Source organism: Epargyreus clarus, unplaced genomic scaffold, assembly GCF_041222505.1.
Source record: "Epargyreus clarus isolate Ecla_fem2 unplaced genomic scaffold, WU_Ecla_fem_2.2 ptg000015l, whole genome shotgun sequence".
In the NCBI taxonomy this organism is placed as follows: Eukaryota; Metazoa; Arthropoda; class Insecta; order Lepidoptera; family Hesperiidae; genus Epargyreus; species Epargyreus clarus.
Genome location: NW_027332223.1, coordinates 6,042,152 through 6,061,436, shown reverse-complemented (window position 1 = coordinate 6,061,436; position 19,285 = coordinate 6,042,152). Strand labels below are relative to the sequence as shown.

The 19,285-nt window shown below is 34.4% G+C and overlaps 3 protein-coding genes across 8 annotated transcripts in view; 1 reads left to right on the top strand and 2 right to left on the bottom strand.

Moving 5' to 3' along the window:
- The window catches only part of USP (RXR type hormone receptor), a 51,233-nt gene extending 37,016 nt beyond the window's left edge, over nt 1–14,217 (bottom strand). Inside the window, exon 1 of one of the 6 annotated variants that reach the window (XM_073080257.1) lies at nt 13,816–14,217. In XM_073080257.1, the coding sequence (XP_072936358.1) occupies nt 13,816–13,837 (22 nt within the window). In that variant the 5' untranslated portion in view covers nt 13,838–14,217. Of the gene's footprint in view, nt 1–6,432; nt 6,452–6,488; nt 6,747–13,815 lie in introns of those variants that run through there. The other 5 variants (XM_073080249.1, XM_073080251.1, XM_073080253.1 and 2 more) reach the window with 5 other exon arrangements.
- On the bottom strand, nt 9,743–10,726 carry LOC140747820 (uncharacterized; the record flags this gene model as incomplete). The annotated part of the gene is made up of 1 exon (XM_073080441.1): nt 9,743–10,726. A coding segment is annotated over one exon (984 nt), but the record flags the coding sequence as incomplete, so codon positions are not given.
- An 868-nt stretch (nt 14,218–15,085) lies between the features above and the next one.
- Nucleotides 15,086–17,835, top strand: Zw (glucose-6-phosphate 1-dehydrogenase Zw). Its single transcript, XM_073080244.1, has one exon. The coding sequence runs from the start codon at nt 15,256–15,258 to the stop codon at nt 16,738–16,740; it is 1,485 nt and encodes a 494-aa protein (XP_072936345.1). The 5' UTR covers nt 15,086–15,255; the 3' UTR covers nt 16,741–17,835.
- Nucleotides 17,836–19,285: the final 1,450 nt, after the last annotated feature.

Below are 19,285 nucleotides of genomic sequence, written 5' to 3'. Positions count from 1 at the left end.
GAAATCTTCGATAGAGTTCGATGGAGTTGGAGTTTTTAATAGAATTTGATCATGAATTTTTTTTTCTTTATCATTTTTTTTTCCTTATAAGAAGTCTATTTTGGGAAAGAAAAAACACTAATATTATTACAACTACTCAATTACAGAAAAAATAAGTTACGTAATGATTATATAAGTAATTAAACTCATTAATTACATTATCAGTGAACTGAAACAGATGGTTGACATTATCAACCATCACGTGGACTACGTGATGGACTAATTTCGTTAATTTTTCTTAGTGCAAGGGGTTTGGGAGAAATTATTAAATGATTATTTACTAAAAGCGATGGATAAAAATCAACACCGTAAATCTCTTTTTCCGTTGAAACCTGACAGTCCCTTCATTCGTCAGAAACTTTGCAGAGTTTAAAGAAGAAGAAGAGAAGACTGTCAAGCATACCTAAGTACCACCTGTATAAACGAGCATACAACTGATGTTATACAGTCACTGCTGCCAATTGACATATACGTAGACAACTTCATGTGAACCATGTGTCCGCCGTAATGTAAATCTGAAATGTTAATTCTGAGGGGATAAAGAAACATCTCTAAATACTGAATCTTGGTAAGCCAGATTCAAGATATAACGCAGCAGCGCTGTACTGCCGTAACAAAGCAAAAACAAGTGTAGAGATATGTTTCATCGGGAAAACGTCAAACAATATATGTAACATTTATTTGTACTACACAAATATAATATTTAATCATTTAAAAGTATAAATATTAAATGTATAAACTTCCAATTGCATACCGTTCTAATAGCCAAACAATTTATTTAACTAGCCAAGTGTATTAGTCACACAAGTGTAAAATATAGCATATACGTGTAAGTAAATATAGTTTAATATAAGTTAATTAGAATGTTTTATAAGGTTTTGAAACTAATAGATTTAAGTTGGCTCCAGTGCCTATCGTCAAAGTCCGAGTGATTAATAGCTCTAAGATTACACACTACCAAATATAATTGAAAATACTGAAACGAACCTCGCCTGAGGCACGAAATTGTGCTTAAGTCTGAAAACCGATAATAATATGGTGATGAATAAGTTTAATATTATAATAGTATTATTAAGTTAAAATAAAACATGTTGTATGACTTATATGTATGTAAATATAAAACTTATATAGATATGTATCACGAAATGAAATTTTGATTCTGACTATCTGCTAGGAATTTATGTAAATCTTGAAATTGTTTTTAAGTAATATCAATGGATTAGAAGATACAACAGAAAGCCCATAAATTAGACAATTATTTCTAACTGATTTTTTCTTAGCTTATTCCCAAATAAAACCTATCGAAGATATTCTAAAAACAATGTTGTAATAACCTAATCAAACAAATAAGTTTTTGATTATGTTATTATCACAAACGGAAAAATAATAACAAATAACACAAAATTTTCACTAATTGCCAAATAGCCCATATTAATGTTCTTAAATATACTATACATAGATTTACCACGCAAACATAATACCAAGAGTATTTCTAGGCTATAAATAAAGGCAATGTTCAATATGTTACTCAGATGGCCGGTAATACCTTAATACCCACGTCCACAACGAAAGTGTCAATCATGCGGACAGCAGAGGATACCCCTGACAACCCCGAATCTATGAAATTGATATCTTTAACCAAGGCTTCTTATAGAACGCTATGTATAACGGGGACGGAGTATAACAAAATGTAAGTACATTATGTAGACAAGAATAGAGCCTTAACAAATGGGACAGCAAAATTAATACTGCTAACAAAGTCTCCTAGAAGTACTGGAACTTTGTAGAATCACAAATCAGTCCTTAAAAATCCAAATCTGAACAGAGGCCTCCTCTGGAAAAAGCTTTTTAACGTAGTCACCAATTTGACTGTGAATGTTGATAACTGCAGTAAATGAACATCAACAGGAATTCGCATTAAGACGTACCTACTGCCTGTCGAGGAAGAGATAATGTTTCTATTGCACCGACCACATGAGCATTTTGTGCGAGACAACATGAATTATAAAAGAATTATAACGCAGTATATATGTATATTGCGAGAGTTCTATAAACATTCGCAAAAATAGATAGATAATAGATTTTCCACTGTTGAATATCAAGACATACTGACGAAAGGAATCACTATACTATGACTAAGCTAAAACCATTCGACCACGACTCTACCTAGAGTCAAAGTAATCAATAAAATAAACTCGATTATTTTGCAATGGTAATTATTTGAAACAATTTGGTCTATAATAGTTCAATTTACAATTTAATATAATGTACCTAATTTTATTTAAATGCCAGCTCATCTTTAACCTATAACCCATATAATTTTACTAATAAAATAAGCAATAATTTCATTAAATCACGGCCAGGTACGTAGTATTATTGAACTTCATTTATTTGAGAATGACCAAGGACCCACAGTAGGACCTTAAATAAAGTGGAGCCTATATGGCTGCGATCTTTGTCGTAGAATGATTATTTTCCACGTAGATGCATTCCGAAATGTGCAGCGTGCAGTAAGTGTACACTACGATTTGCAACGCTGTGAAGAATGCTGTAACTTTCTTTCACTTTCATCTGCGCGAACGGTCTTGTGGCGCGAATGAATGTAGGTACCTACGTGCAGTGCTGCATGTGTAGCAGAACTCCGCCTCGCTGCGCTGACAGCGTTACGCTGGTCTATCAACATCGATCTGCGCCGACCTTGAATCGACGCGTCCGCCAACTACAATTAACGAGCGATACCAACGTTTGCGCGCCATACACAATATTACACTTTCATTTTCTTCTATAAACTTATAAATACGACTTTATCTTTTTAATGTTGCAGTAGGTACCTACTTATGTCCGAATAGAATAATAAAACGCTAAGTACCACAGATACGATAACGTGGTCGGTGTCATGTGGAAGGTAGGGTTATCGATGACGTCACAGATTGGCGGCCATATTGTCGCTGAGAAGCAGAGCGTCGCAGAAGTAAACCAACAAAGTCAGACGTCCGTCCTAGACTTGACCCGAGGGCCGAGGAACGCGGGCGAGCGGGTAGCGGGTGAGGTGAGTCAAAGGCGCGGGGGCGGTGCGACGCTTGCACTCGCCGCGAGATATAGGTAAACGGAACGCAGAGAAGCGCGCCGCGGGGGCCTGCGACCTTGGCGATTCTCTGACGACTACAGGTGGTTTTTGTTTGCACTTTGTTAATACGAGATCGCTGAGAGATTCTCGCTGGCCACTCTGCGATGGGCGAGTCGTCAGACGCGCGGCGGGGGAGTGCAACCGGAACTTGATCCGAAACAATGCTCCTTCATTTTGAACACAAAGACACGCGCATTACATGTCTGCATTGGTACCTACATAACCGATCAACAAATGTACTGTGTACGCCTTATCTGAGGCAACGTTAACACATAAGAATGTAGAGTCAATTAAGATGTGGCACTTACCTACCTACTGCGTTCGTCTTTAAATTATTTCGCATGGCTGGATTTACTTTTATTTATATGCCGGACGAGAACTCGGTGCCATTAGTCAGGTAGAATAAGTTTCATGTTAGCATTCAAAATTGTTTAATTAAGTCGATTAATATAACTTTTACGTACTTTAATTAATTTTACCTTTACATTTTATTACTATTAGTAAATGGATTCATCTGACTATCGATGCGGAAATTAAATACATACATACGTAAACATACAATACAGAAGTTTTAATTTAGATATTAGCTTTAATCATTAAGAACTGATACTACTCCTCGTAACATATTTGATGTAAGAGGTAATATGTAATTGAAAGAGGTATCAATCTATTCTACTTCAATTGAACTAAACAATGTATGCTTACAATACATCTTTAGTAAGTATATGACAGATAAATTACAATATTTCTGGATATGATATACATTTTATTTAATTACAGGTAAGTATATATTTATAAAGCAATTGTAAAGGTTTAGGGGGATTTCATCTCGACTTTTAGGGCTCCAATGTGATGGTATCTTGGGAAGGGCTGCTTTTATGTTTTGTTTTGCCAACTCCAAGGTGAACTTCATAGCCGGTTATGGATAGCACATGACATCACCAAAAGCTTAATAATTAACGTAAACCAGACGATTTTAAATATAACAGAATTGTATTCAACATTTATTTGTTTATAACAAGAGATACATCGTCTGAAAGACACTTTCCAAATAAGATATAATTATTGTTGCAACATGTCTGTTTTTGATAAGGTTCATATTTATATACATGCACATTAAGCAGCTATAGGACATAGATAAACAAAATTGCACCATTTTATTTAACTCTATAATCCCATTTTATACGCATATAAATAGGCGCATGATGCAGCTAAACAATCATTTGAAAGTAACTCTACCACGCTAAATAGCTACAAAATTAAAACGGGCGGCATTACCTGGACGGGAAATCGGAAGCAAACATCGCTATTAACTCTATCCGATGGAGGGAACTACATATAGGAAGACGAAAGTTTATCATTTGGCGAACGATTACATAATGACGAGCGCAGCGTCGGCGAGACCTTGGCCGTGACCAACGTTTCCCGAGGCGTGACGCTACGCTCGCGACCCGCGGCCGCCGCTGCCAGTAGGGTCCGACGATAACGATTACGGCCATTTAACTTTTGCCAACAGAATTGCACTGTTATTGGGATTAGGAACTTCGAAAATAACAAAAAGAAAAACCTACGCAAAACAACCGAGCATTAAATTTTGGTCAACACAACATTGGTACATTGTAGGTACATGCGCAACCTTTAAGCTCAACCCATCTATACCCGAAATATGAAAAGATAGCATCATTCTTAAAAATAATGTTCTCGTTTAGATAACAAGAAACTTGTTTACTTACACGAATAGAACATTAACAAAAAGTAAAGTATCGTATTAGTATTCCAAAAGAGTGTTAGCATGAGGGCGGCAATGAATTCTAATAAACTAGAAGACCTTGACAATGATACAATACTATGATAGCCGCTTCATAAAATAACAAACGCACGTTTACAGCACCGGTTGGTATAGTGCATGGCTCGAACAATTATTATGTAACGTTCATTATGTGCGTAGAGTAGAATCAACCATACCTACGTACTTAAATAGCATAGCTAAATCATATTATCACCTATCGAAGGAATTAAGACTTGTCGCGTTGTGAAGCAAATATGAAAACCGATAAGGACTGTAGCGTGTAATCAAAACAAGTCTGATTTAAGATGGAGATTGGAATAAACATTCTCGTCTAAAATGTAATTAAAGGAGTAATTAATGGGGAAAGCTAAAAATCAATAACGGAGACTTAATATGTTGGCACGCCAAGCAAATAGAGATCGGTAAATAAACAGAGATGCAGAAATAACAATTTCTCGTTCATACTCATGTTGTTGCCGATTGGCTTTACGAATCGGAATTATATCATTTATAACACGATGTGTAATTATCTATGAACAGTGGACCTACGAGATTTTTCTTACCACGACCAAATTTAAATTTTGCAATTTTGATAAAATCATAAGAAGTTATCAAAATTGAAACTCTTGAAACGCGCGTTCAAGTCATTGTTCAGAATTTCACAACAGTTTAAAATCAGAATATCTTGAACTCAAACGATTCCCATCTTCAGGCTATTGTAATATGAAAAACATGTCATTATTATTGTTGATGCCTTGAGACTGCCGAGGTACCGGTCTCATCAGAACTCGCTTTGGCACGCTTTCGGCAGCCGGTTACATCACCCTGACGTCAAACTATCAAAAGAGGAAACTTCGGTATTATCTTATAAGAAAATTGAGGATCACACATCGATGGAAATGCAGCGGCTAGAGCGATAGAGCACTGAGATAAACGTATTCAATACAACGGAGTCAATACACTTGCAACCTTGCAATGCTCTTTACGACTCGTGTCAGATAAAGACATAGGGCATAAAAACATTACAACTTTATATGCGCGAGCAGCAAAAATACAAAGGTCTTTGATTTCTACACCTATCATGAAACGTGATTCACGAAAGACATTTACCTATATACCGACTTTATCAAATTGTGTGTTGACTTTCATAAATAACAATTGTTCGAAATGTTACCGATATGAAAGTTTATCGATGCAAAGATATTATTATCTTGGGGAATGTATCACGACAGGTATTATATGCATTACGTACATGCTGAATTAGGTAGATAGTTCTGACTTGTCGATGTATTTATTCGAAAATTAGCTTTTCTATTTTACGACTTGCCTGTGTTGTATATCGTTTAAATTATATACATAAGTAAAAAGTTATTTATAATCTTAAGATGGTTTATTTTACACTAATTAGCGTCTCACGTTAACAAGTATCACGTTCAACTTAACTAAAAATACTATTCAGAAGATTTAAACGTCGTACATATTAAAATAATGTCTTTAAAGTATTCTTTAAATTTGAGACTATAAACTACGAACTTGACAGAAACAGAATGTTACGAGACAATAGTGAAGCATCGCATTGAGCGAATTTCATGCAATATCAAAAGTGACGAAGGCGCATCGGGACCGTTCCGATGTCGTCCATCGAGATATTCGATCAAAATTACTATATTTGATTTGTGTTGAATGCCGGTTGCGGATCGTGCATCGATTTTCGAGTGCGTCGCGGGCGGCGCCGAGCACGCGACGGATACGAGCGGCGTCGCTGGTCTGACTGGCGCGCCACGGCCCCGCACCTACCCCGCGCCGCCACCGTTTGTTTTGCTGTATTTTCGTTGTTAATCATTCTCCTTGACCTTGTGCGACGTCGAGTGGTCCACTGCACACGACTGCGCACCCCTCACCCTGCGGTCCGCCCGCGCTGCCTGTCGCGACGTATCACACGTGCTACTCCTCAAACTGCATCATGTAATAGGGCCACTTAACCTTTTTTAAGCCCTCTGGTACAGAGAAAAACTAATGAGTGTCATGCACTTGTTCGTCTTTAATGAATACAGTTTTCTTTCCTTATAAGCAAAAATGAGTTGAAACTGTTAGGAAATTCGACAGTAATTCTTATGTTTGAGCCATGTTTCGAGCTTAGAATCACGAAAATAAAGTTTATTACATTTTCATTCCAATGTACATTTCAATTGACTGAATTGAATTTAAAGAATGGTAATTTTTTATGTATATTAATGAAAAAAGTGATGACACTGCAGCCATGTAATTTAGTGTAGAAAAAAATGTAATTTAAAGTAAAGTTATTACTTGTTAACAGGTAACATGCTATTTGATACTTGGCTGCTTTATATATAACTAATTGTATTAAAATAAATATTATTATTTATAATTATATAAACCTGTTACAGCTTCAAGAAAATTCTTACTCTATGATTAGTTAACATATTAAAATAATAAAAGGCAAGTCATTAAAATTTATGAAACAAATTAATTTTACCAGAGATTACCACATACACTATAAAAATGTTGAACAATTTGTTGTTCAATAAAAAAAATAAATAAAAAAATAAAAATGTTTTATTGATTAAAGTACATTTACATACAAATCAAGGCGCAAGGGCCCCTGTACTGGGTTGGTAGCCCGTATTACTGGGTGCCCCGCTCATCACCAGGACAAAATTTAATCAAGTATACAAATACAAAATATATAAAAATAGTTTTAAGAATAATGACTACTTAAATTAAGGCATGTCCAACTCATATAAGAGCGTATGTGTGTGTGTGTGTGTGTGTGTGTGTGTGTGTGTGTGTGTGTGTGTGTGTGTGTGTGTGTGTCAGTGTGTGTGTGAGTGTATGATGGTGTGTCTTAGTGTTTGTGAGTGAAAGAGTGTATGTGATCCGAATTACTAGCACTGATATAATGAAAGCAAATAATATCTTATAACAGTTGTTCTGTTTCGTCATAGTTTAGTTGCAACAAGTATTGTATAGTGACTTCTTTCAGCTTTGACATAGTTAACGGGTAAATGTTTAACTTGCTGTCAATTATGTTGTAAAGAGTGGCAGACTGACATCTATACTGCTTTTTCTTGAATTTTGTTGTACAGGTTGGTATATGACAAAGTTTAGGTCTTCTACGTTTGTGAGCCTGACTACTTATGTAAGGTAATTGCTGATGAACTTTTTCCACAGAACGCAAAATATAAAGCTGACGGGTGGTAAGCAGATTATGAGAGTTATATAAGTCGAAGGTAGAAAATCGCACAGGTTTACTAAAGATAACTTTAAGAAGAGCTCTTTGAGCTCTTTCCAAAGCCAACGAATGAGTCTTTGCTGCTCCACCCCAAACCGTAATACAATAACCTAAAACAGATTGCGCTAGTGCTTTATAAGTGGTTGTTAACAGCCTTTCGTTTGCTACTTGTCTCAGTTTTTTGAAGACCCACATCAGTTTTCTCATTCGATCACTGATGGCACGAATGTGATGTTTCCAGGTAAGATGTTGATCGATGGTAACTCCGAGATATTTTATGTGATCTACGTTAATTATATTATCACAAACGCAGTCAGTAAATTTTGGATCTGCACATGTATGAACTTTTAAATCAAAATCAGTATGAGGTAAGTTACATTTACGAATTGAAAAAGGTACATATTTTGTTTTTAGTGTGTTAAGTGTTAAAAGGTTAAATCTCAGATAATTAGAAATATGAAAAAGGCCCTCCTCCACAACAACCTTTAATTTCTCCCAAGACTCCTCATGAAAGATTAGGGCGGTATCGTCTGCGTATGAATAAATTTTGCAATTTTGGAGATTGAGGTTACATAGATCATTTACATAGATGAGAAATAAGGTAGGCCCGAGGACACTACCTTGTGGCACCCCATATGCAATGTGAGATATATCACTTATAATATGGTGATCACCTAATTTAAGCTGTTGTTGGCGGCCAGAGAGGTAATCTTTAAAAAGTAAGTGTGGTAGGCCTCTTACACCAAAGTTATAAAGTTTGTCAAGAAGGATATTCGTGGAAACCGAGTCGAAAGCTTTTGCTAAGTCTAGGAATACACCTAGACATTTACGGCCGGAATCTAAGTGCCTGCTTATTTCGTCTGATAATGCCAATACAGCGTCTTCAGTTGAAATACCATTTCTGAAACCGAATTGTTGATTAGACAATAAATTATTTTCAACAAGATACTTTTTTAGGCGGTTATTGATAATCTTTTCAAAAATTTTAGCCAGCACCGTTAGGACCGAGATAGGTCTGTAGTTTTCAACATTGTCTTCACATCCACCTTTAGGTATAGGAGTCACCACACTTCTTTTAAAACACGAGGGGAAACATCCTTTTTCTATGCAAAGGTTATAAATATGACACAGTATGGGTATAAGAATGTGTCTAGCAGTTTTGATTAATGATACGGAAATATTATCCCATCCTGGTGCGGAGTTACTTGAGAGATTATTTATAACCATATATATTTCAGCTGGATCGGTATTTAAAATTACAAAGGAATTTAGTGGAGTCACATTCTGAGAAAAGTTATTAGTTGGAGACTGAGAGGGAATAATAATTTTTTCAGCTAAATTTTTGCCAGCATTCGAAAAGTGATTGTTAATGTAGTTAGCAGATTCCAGTGGGGTAGCTTTAATTGTTGCAAGTTTATGAGTAGCATTATTTTTATCATTATTAGTGTGACATATAGATTTAATAGTTTTCCACAATTGTTTAGGGCTGTTACTCGCATTATCTAATTTAATACCTTCATAGTTATTTTTAAGTTTACGGACAAGTTTTTGGCAATAATTTCTGTAACGTGTGTAGGTTAATTTTAAAATTTTTGTCGTGGGGGTTCTTTTTAACCTTAATGTGAAGCTTATCACGGTTGCGTATACATCGAAGCACACCAGGCGTAATCCACGGTTGGATACAACGTTTACGGTTAGGAATAACAATTATTGTTTTATTATTATTTATTGCAGAAGTGATACGAGTTACCAAAGTTTCGGCAGCTATACTGGGGTCTGTAATGTTTAGGATTTCTGTTAAGTTACTTTTTATTTCTTGTAGTATTGCGGGGTAGTTGTGCGAAATTTTGGTTTTGTGCATGGAAATACGTGCATAGTTAAGCATAAGGTTTAATATAACAGTAGAATGGTCCGTTGGGGCATTTGAAAGTACAACAGATTTGGCAGAGAAAGTACTTTTTAACATTATATGATCGTAACACATTTTATCCCTGGTTGGTAGCCTGTGTGCTGGTAATAAGCCATGGTAAGCTAATGTAGTTAGGTAGTTATCACAGTTAGAGTCATTAGTATTGAATTTGATATCGATATTTATGTCGCCGGTTAAAATAATATTTTTAAATTTTTTATATTTATAAAGGAGTGACTGCAAGGAAGAAATGAATTCATCGGTGTTGCGTATAGAAGGTGTACGATATATCCCAATTATGACCGTGTCTTTAAGTGTAACTAGAAGACAAGATGCATTTTTTATAGGAGGCTCCGAAACTGTATATACAAGATTTTTCTTTATGTAGCATGTGACTCCATCACATTGATTTATATTGTTTTTTGTATAATGAGTGTTATAATTATTACTAAGCGGGGGTACAGATTTATTATAAGATAGGTGGCACTCAGTCATAACTAGCACATCACAGTCAAATTTAAGAGATTTAAGCGTTACAATGAATGCGTCAATGTTTTTATAAATACTACGTATGTTTTGAGTAAGAATCGTTAAGTGGTTTGATGTTAAATTCAATTCATTCAATATTAATAGGATTTTTAGATTATTTAAGGTAAATTATAAAAATCTTTTATCTCTACATTTTTCTACATTATTGTTATTTGTGTCATATAAGAGTTAATCTTAATTGTTAAATATTGTCTATTGTTAAATATTATACACACACTTTTTGTATAATATTGTACAATTTAATTGTTACTTAATGTTAATGGGATTTTTCAAATATTTATGGTGATTTATAAAAATCTTATATAATCTTATATCTCCACATATCGCTACATTCATTGTTATATGTATCACATAAGTTTTACTCTTAATTGGTTCTGTGTTTTATTTTGTACATTGTTAAAAATTGTAACACTTTTTGTATAATGTTGTATAATTTAATAGTTGTTCAAAATAATGGGATTTTCTAAAAATTTCAAGGTGGTATATGAAATATTTTACCTCTACATTTATTGTTATATATTTATTTATTGCAACACTAACAGAAAGTTAAGTTACAAAAGGGCAAACATAATGCCTGATGGCATTTTCTACCAGTCAACCCCGGGTGAATGGAGAAATATTGTGTCATATAAGTGTTAATCTTAATTGATTCTATGTTTATTTTGTAATTATTGTATATTGTTAAAAATTATAACAACTTTTTGTATAGTAAATGGCAATAGAACTGAACACTATTTATTTAGTCATCTATTTTGCCAAACAATTTTGATTGGTAATTAATTAATTTAATTACTAAATAAATTAAATTTTCACTTTTACATAAAGTTAGTTAATCCAAAAACGTGTGTTAAAAAGAAAAAAATAATAAGAGGAAGTGCTATACTTTAAATTTATTTTAACTCTGATTCATAAAATAAGCTGTACCCTTTTATCTGAACTAAGAGCAAACCAATATTATGAAATAAAAACTAAGTATATAGTTTTAATGAATTAATTGTATTTTTCTATAATATTATTATGTGTATTTCCATGTGTAGAAATCTCAATTTTATTTCGAAATAGCAAGAAGTATTCAATAAGTTCTTAATAATAATCAAATACCTTGCTTCATCTATACTTTGAATATATGTGTAAAATTCATACAGTACATATTTAAATTACAAAAAAATGTTATATATTCTTGTATTTTATTAAATGTATTTGAAAATGAATTATAGAAATGATAACACAAAGTGATCAGATACAAACCCCTAACGCCATCTAGTAACAAGTCACAGTAACATAAAGCGCCATCTGTACAACTAATGAGGAATATTCAGAAACAAAAATTATGTCCTTATAAATATGATGGATTGCATTAAAAATCAAAATATAATACATATACATCAGTCTATATGCATTAACATGTTTGTATTTGTAAATACATAAAATGCTACATATAATGGTGTTATTGAACATTTTCATACTTTTTCATTGCTGTGCTTGTATCAGTAATTAAATACCTGTTAGCTCAAAGCTTAAAAACAGGAATGTATCATTCATAAGTGCATAGCTGCGGAATTGGCATTTCCCGTATTCTTAAGGGTCCTATTCAAACTATCATAATTCTTCACTTATCTTACCTAAAGCAATGATTTTTATGTTTGCTGTTAGCACATAACAGAAGCAAAAATTTAAAGTAATGGTTGATTGATTGAAAATTTTAACTATATTGTGCATCAAAGAATAAAGAATAGTATCTTGATTTTTCACCCTTTTTAGTACATAATACTATGTCTAGTAATAAAATATAATCAATACAATGGAATGTCAATTTATTTCATATTTAATTGTTAATATAAGCTTAACAAAAAGCATATTAAATGACATATCCATTTTACACTCATGGCTGAGATGACAACAACTCTTGTACATTCCACTATTAGGTTTATGTTCTCCTGCAACCAGAAGAAGCCTGGAGCACAATCATTACACCACTCTGATGGGGATTAGTAGATGTTTATGGTTTATACACATCAAAACATCATAATATTACCATAAATATTAATGCAAATGAAACGTCTATTAATAATTTAATTATATCCACTACTTCCTATGTTCACGAGCTTATTCGCACAGTACATAAAATATTTTTTACCCACAGAGACTGATGTCAAAAGCATAAATCTATATTAACAAAATACTCATACAATGAAAAAAATAGAGGAGAGAGGATAGAGGTAGGGTATGAAACTTGTGATAACCTATTTTATAAGATTTTTTTGATAATTATGGTTCCTAGTTGAAAATTGAAACATGCACATTAATGTCTATGTGTTAAGGCCTGCCAGCCTAAGTTTTTGTAAAACAATACTCAATTACAATCAGATTTTATTAACATACAGTAAATTTTGTTAATCATAATAATCACTTCTTATAAAAATGATGACTTATGAAGATCTTATGCTTTATAAATTACTTAGCTACTGCACATATTAAAAAAAAATCTATTTTGTAAAATCATAATTTACAAGAACTACTTTGGAATATGCTGCATATACTATGATCAACAGGAACCTTGGTAAATTGGTTTGGTGTTACAAAATTGCACTGAGGTAAAACTATATATTTGTTTAAATATTAATGAATATGTTGTAAAATTGCATAGATATGTTTATGTAACATCTGTTAGGTATGCATATTAACTGGCTGAATACATGGTAATCTAACATTGTAGCAACCAAGAGAATATTAAACCAACGGCCTCCTACATATGAACACAGGAACATATTATCAAATATTCCAAATAATAACATATAAGTGACACTTATATTAAGTTATTATTGTTTGTACAGTAGAATACTTAAAGATACATTTATTCTATATAAAAAAAATATTTTCTGTTTTATATCACCTATGCCTTCAAGAATATAGATAAAATAACAACTTTTTTTAATACCCAACAAGTTTTAAAAACTATCATTATTATTCAATTCAGATTGATTGAAATAAGGACAAATACTACAGAAGACACTACTCAGTGACACTGGCAAGATACCTTGTTAAAGTCATAGTAAAGATTGTTTATATAGCATGAAAAAAAATCATGTTAGATAATTCCCTCTGGGTGATTGCATCTTACATACTACATACATATAAAATGTACTTGCCTGAATCTCTCGAGGGCTCCATCCTCAACCGTAATTTATTTATCGTCTACAATACCACTTTCATATATTACTTCAGTCACACACAACGATGAACCTGTCAGTAACAAGGTCGTTGAACTAAATATACCTACAAATGCAATTATATCCAATGGAATAACATAAAACTTTACAGATTCCGTTCAAGACACTTAACATTTAACTTATTTGTATCGTTAAAGACGCGATTTAATCCCCGTATACGGTTAGAATACAATAAATCTCCGGCCAAAAGTATCTATTTCCGCACATAGGCGACAAAACCAAAAACATATAGCGTCACGTCATCTAAACGTCACTACAGCTTATTTTTGAACAAATAACGATTACGATAAAAATGTCTTGAGTTTTATGATGATAAATAGAAAATACCATCTTCAATCAATTTAAATCGAAATACAACTAAAATAAAGTAATATAGAGAGTGCAATAATACAATTTAGGTAAACACTAAATGTTACTGAACCTAATTTCCATAATAACCATAATCAGGGAAGCAGCAGTTCATAAAGTTAAAATGATATTATATTTTCAATTAGTATGTACAATGTTGTTTTTATTTGAAATATTAGCAGCCGAAATATAGAAATGGCTATGTTAATTTAATACCAAAGACAAATTACAATTACAACACATTACATTATGCTGCGCACCTACTTGCTTAAAAATATGATCGAAATTTACTTCACTTTTATCAGTGATAAAGTAATTTATTAATTTTCTTATTATAAACAAGCGTACTGCATAGATGCATACCTATGCGCATGGACTACTATACTCTTTGCCTATGCGTGATTTTCTTATTATACATCAAGCGGACTGCATAGATCTATACCTATGCGCGAATTTACATTTGTCGCACTGGTTTATTATTTCCCGTTACAATCACATTATAGCAGTATAGTCAGATTACTATACTCTTTATACGTATAATCTCTCTCACAGAGTGTAGTAACCTAGGTCTCTATAAAATCCACCCGCAAATCTCACAAATTCGAAAGCAAGAACTTGCTAGTATTATATATTTATTGGTATAATAACACAATTAAACAATAGTTTTGGATGATCAAATGTGAATTGAATTTATGACATTCGTAAATATTTTTTGCGTAGTAAAGTCAAGCCTGGTTTCAGCATTATAAGGAGTCGTATTTTATCTGCAAGAACACCATCGACAACGCAGACGAATTGAAGTTTCATTTACAAAGAGATTTTAGGAATGGCAACACTGCTGCAGACGTACATAAACATGCACTTACATCGCATAACTTTTTTTTAATTGTCTTCCTTTCGTGCCGCTATTGCGGATAAGTTAGCGGTTAAAGTTTTTGTTTCGATTTAGGTTTACTTTGTGTTAGACGTGTTTAAAAGTTGGTTTTTACGTAACATTGTATCTCGCACGCCATGGAGAATAAAGGAGACTTTCAATATCCACACACATTTGTCCTACTTGGAGCTTCAGGAGATTTAGCTAAAAAGAAAATTTATCCAACAATTTGGTATTTATACCGCGACAATCTACTGCCGAAGAATACAAAATTTGTTGGATATGCTCGCACTAAGCAGACCGTAGCTGAAGTAAGAGAAAAATCCAAAAAATACATGAAAGTTCGTCCCGGCGAGGAGGACAAATTTGAAAGTTTTTGGGAGGCCAATGATTATGTCGCCGGCTCCTATGATAAAAGGATCGACTACGAAAAACTGAATCAAGTTATTTTTAAATACGAGAAGGGGCCTGTTGCGAACAGAATATTTTACCTGGCAGTTCCTCCGACCGTGTTCGAAGACGTAACAGTGAACATAAGAAATGCCTGCGTGTCTATTAAGGGTTTCACGAGAGTGATTATTGAAAAACCATTCGGTCGAGATGACGAGAGCTCGGAAAAATTGAGCAATCACCTCGCGAGCTTGTTCAAAGAGGAACAGATTTACAGAATTGATCACTATCTTGGCAAGGAGATGGTTCAGAATCTAATGACTATTAGGTTCGCCAATCAAATTTTCAGCCCGTCATGGAATAGAGAAAATATAGCTTCAGTGCTTATTTCGTTCAAAGAACCTTTTGGCACCGAGGGTAGGGGAGGATACTTCGATAGTTTTGGCATTGTACGTGATGTCATGCAGAACCATCTACTCCAAATTTTGTCACTTGTGGCTATGGAGAAGCCAGTGTCATTGCATCCCAATGACATTAGAGATGAAAAAGTTAAGGTCCTCAGGCACATAAAGCCAATTGAAAGGAAAGATTTGCTGATCGGACAGTACGTGGGCAACCCTGATGGTCAGGGCGATGAAAAGTTGGGATACCTGGAGGATCCAACAGTCCCAAAAGATTCTGTGACTCCAACATATGCTATAGCTGTCATTTGGATCAATAACTCGAGGTGGCAAGGAGTTCCTTTCATTCTGCGGTGCGGTAAAGCCCTAAATGAGAGGAAGGCTGAAGTGCGGGTCCAATACAAAGATGTGCCTGGAGACATTTTTAATGGGCATACTAAAAGAAATGAACTGGTAATTAGAGTTCAGCCAGGGGAGGCATTATATTTGAAGATGATGAGCAAATCCCCTGGAATGAAGTTTGACCTGATGGAAACTGAGTTGGATCTCACTTACAGCATGAGATACAGGGAAGCTGATGTTCCTGATGCCTATGAAAGGTTAATTTCTGATGTATTCACTGGCACCCAAATGCATTTTGTACGTAATGATGAGTTGAAGGAAGCCTGGCGTATATTTACTCCAGTATTGAAAGAATTAGAAGAGCAGCATGTAAAGCCACTCCCATATGTTTATGGCTCTCGTGGACCTCCCGAAGCAGATGCTAAATTAGCTGAATGCGACTTCAAATATTCCGGCTCCTACAAGTGGCAAAAGCCAACGCTTTCTTAAAAAATGTGATTATTGTTTTAATGGTGATGGTAATTTATTAATAATTCATTTACATTTATTTACATTTTAAGCTTTATTTTACAAGCATAATATTTACCAAGCTTTCCATTATTTAGACATTCCAATTTTTGTGCAAATATTATAACCTACAGAAGGTCATTTTGAGGTCACTGTGTAGTTTGTGCTCACTCAACCAATAATTGTAAAAATGGAATTGAATCTTGCTAGTATTAATAATTATGTGATGTTTTTAAATATTATTATGCATTAAATGCTTTTTATATACTGTATTAAATAGTTTCATGCTGCAAAATGTCATCACAACATTATATTAGTACAAGTTTGTACCATACAGTTATTGTAAACTTGAGTGATTATGCAGAGGTCAAACATTTCACCTTGGATTATGTATTCATAGTCTATTTAATGAACAATTTTCTCATGTCATTGCCTGGAAATTAAGTGTTTTATATGCATTATATGGAAATGTAACTAAACTTGTGATATTCAACTATATTATTTACAAATTTAAATAACAATCCCCGATAATTATTATTGCATTTAATAATAAGAATAAGTATTGGTTAGGAAAATTTATAATATGAGAGCACTTATATATTTTTATACTATATGAATGTTATCTGAAGTGGTTTAAAGTCTATTGAATTGTAAATGATGTTATTCATTAGCTGCAAGTCATATCTTTTAGTGGTTGATATTTTATATTAATTAATAATAATATTAGATCCAAATGAGCAAAGCCATTATTTTATTGATATTATACAATTTAATGTTCCAGGGACCACAAATATGTCTAAATGAGTACTTCTAGATATTATAGCAGTGCATTTTGGAATATTGTAAACTGGCTTTATAATATTTTAATGTAAACATTTTGCTTTTATAGAATTCATTTCTTGAAGTAATCATTATGCATATCATTGAAGTACCTACTGCATTACATTTGATATACATTTATATTTTGATTGATATTTATTATATGATTATGTACTAGATAGATATACTTATTTTATATGAGGGAGCTTTTTGATTTTTATACACTTTCATGTTTTTAATTAAATTTATTTTAGCATTTTTTGTTTTCTATATTAAATTCCTTTTTATATTATTATTCTTCAAGCAAAGGTTTGATAAATTGAAAAAATTGATAAAGAAAAGTACTCATGTACTCTAAGAATGATAAATATAATAGAATGTTCTGGTCTAATACCTTTAATAGCTCACTAGAAAAAATACCTCAAAATAGAAATACATTAAAGATCATTTTTTATTACACAACACATTCCAATCGGTCATGTGTATATATAATGAATACCTCATTAATAGTTTAAATATATTTAGAAACTTATCATTTATTATTATTAACTACTGTAGCGCGGGAACACTTTTCGGTTTTATTATTTTAAAAGAAAAGAAGGTTCGATTTGCCCGACGGATCCCCAAACATCGTACGATGTCCTTGCCGGCGCCTGACCAATCAGGAGCGATCGTACGATGTGCAAGGATACCGCGCATGCGCCTGAGCTTATGCCTTGCGCCGTGTTTTTGAGAATAAAGCGGAGTTGCTTTGGAGCCGCGCGAGTGAATGCGTCTGCGCGCCAGCGTCTTCCGTCGAGGCCCCTTTTGTTAAATCTAAGTTTTTGTTAAACAATCCAAGTTTTTTATAATAAATAAAAGTTTTGTTATAAATTGGCGCCCAACTTAGCGGCCGAACGTATTCTTTAGTTTCGGATAGTGGAAAATGCCGACGACGAGACAGCGTGTTGTGGAGAAGGAGGACGTCGTTCCAGTGGAGGACTCTAGCTCCACTGGGGAAGAGCCTGTTACCGGCGCGACGGCGCCGACGCAGTATGGACCTTCTGAACAATTTCTGTCCACCTTACTGGAAAACATCGCGAAGACGCAAGCGGAGGCAAATAAGGCGCTTATCAACGCGCTGCTCGCGGCGCCTCGTGGAGTCGTGAACTCCGAGGCGTCGTCTCCTGAGGTAGCGGCTGGCCCGACGAGTCCGACGACGGCTGCGATGACGTCGTCGTTCATAGACCACGGGGCAGTACCGGCCGCAGGCGGCAACTTCACCGCGTGTACGGCGCGGTTTGACGGCGCATCAAACGACCCAGAAGTACTGGAGGCGTTTCTGGACTCCGTGGGAGTGTATAAAGAGTGCGCCAATGTTTCCGACGTGCACGCGCTGCGAGGCCTGCCTATGCTCCTCTCCGGGGACGCCGCCGTGTGGTGGCGCGGCGTACGAGACTACGTGACTACGTGGGCGGACGCGAAGATGCGTTTGCGGGCCATGTATGGTGCTCCTCGACCAGCGTACAAAGTGTTGCGTGAGGTGTTTGCCCGCGAGCAAAGAGAAGTGCAAAGTGATAAATTTATTAATGGCATTAGGTCCCTTATTGCGCAATTGCCATATCGTTTAGCGGACGAGTTACAAGTAGACATTGTGTACGGACTCCTAGACCGGCGTATTCGCAAACGTGTTCCCCGCGAGTGTGTGATAGATTTAAATCATTTGATT

Coding starts and splice junctions, on each gene's coding strand:
- Zw (XM_073080244.1), top strand. CDS start 15,256: ATGGAGAATAAAGGAGACTTTCAATATCCACACACATTTGTCCTACTT.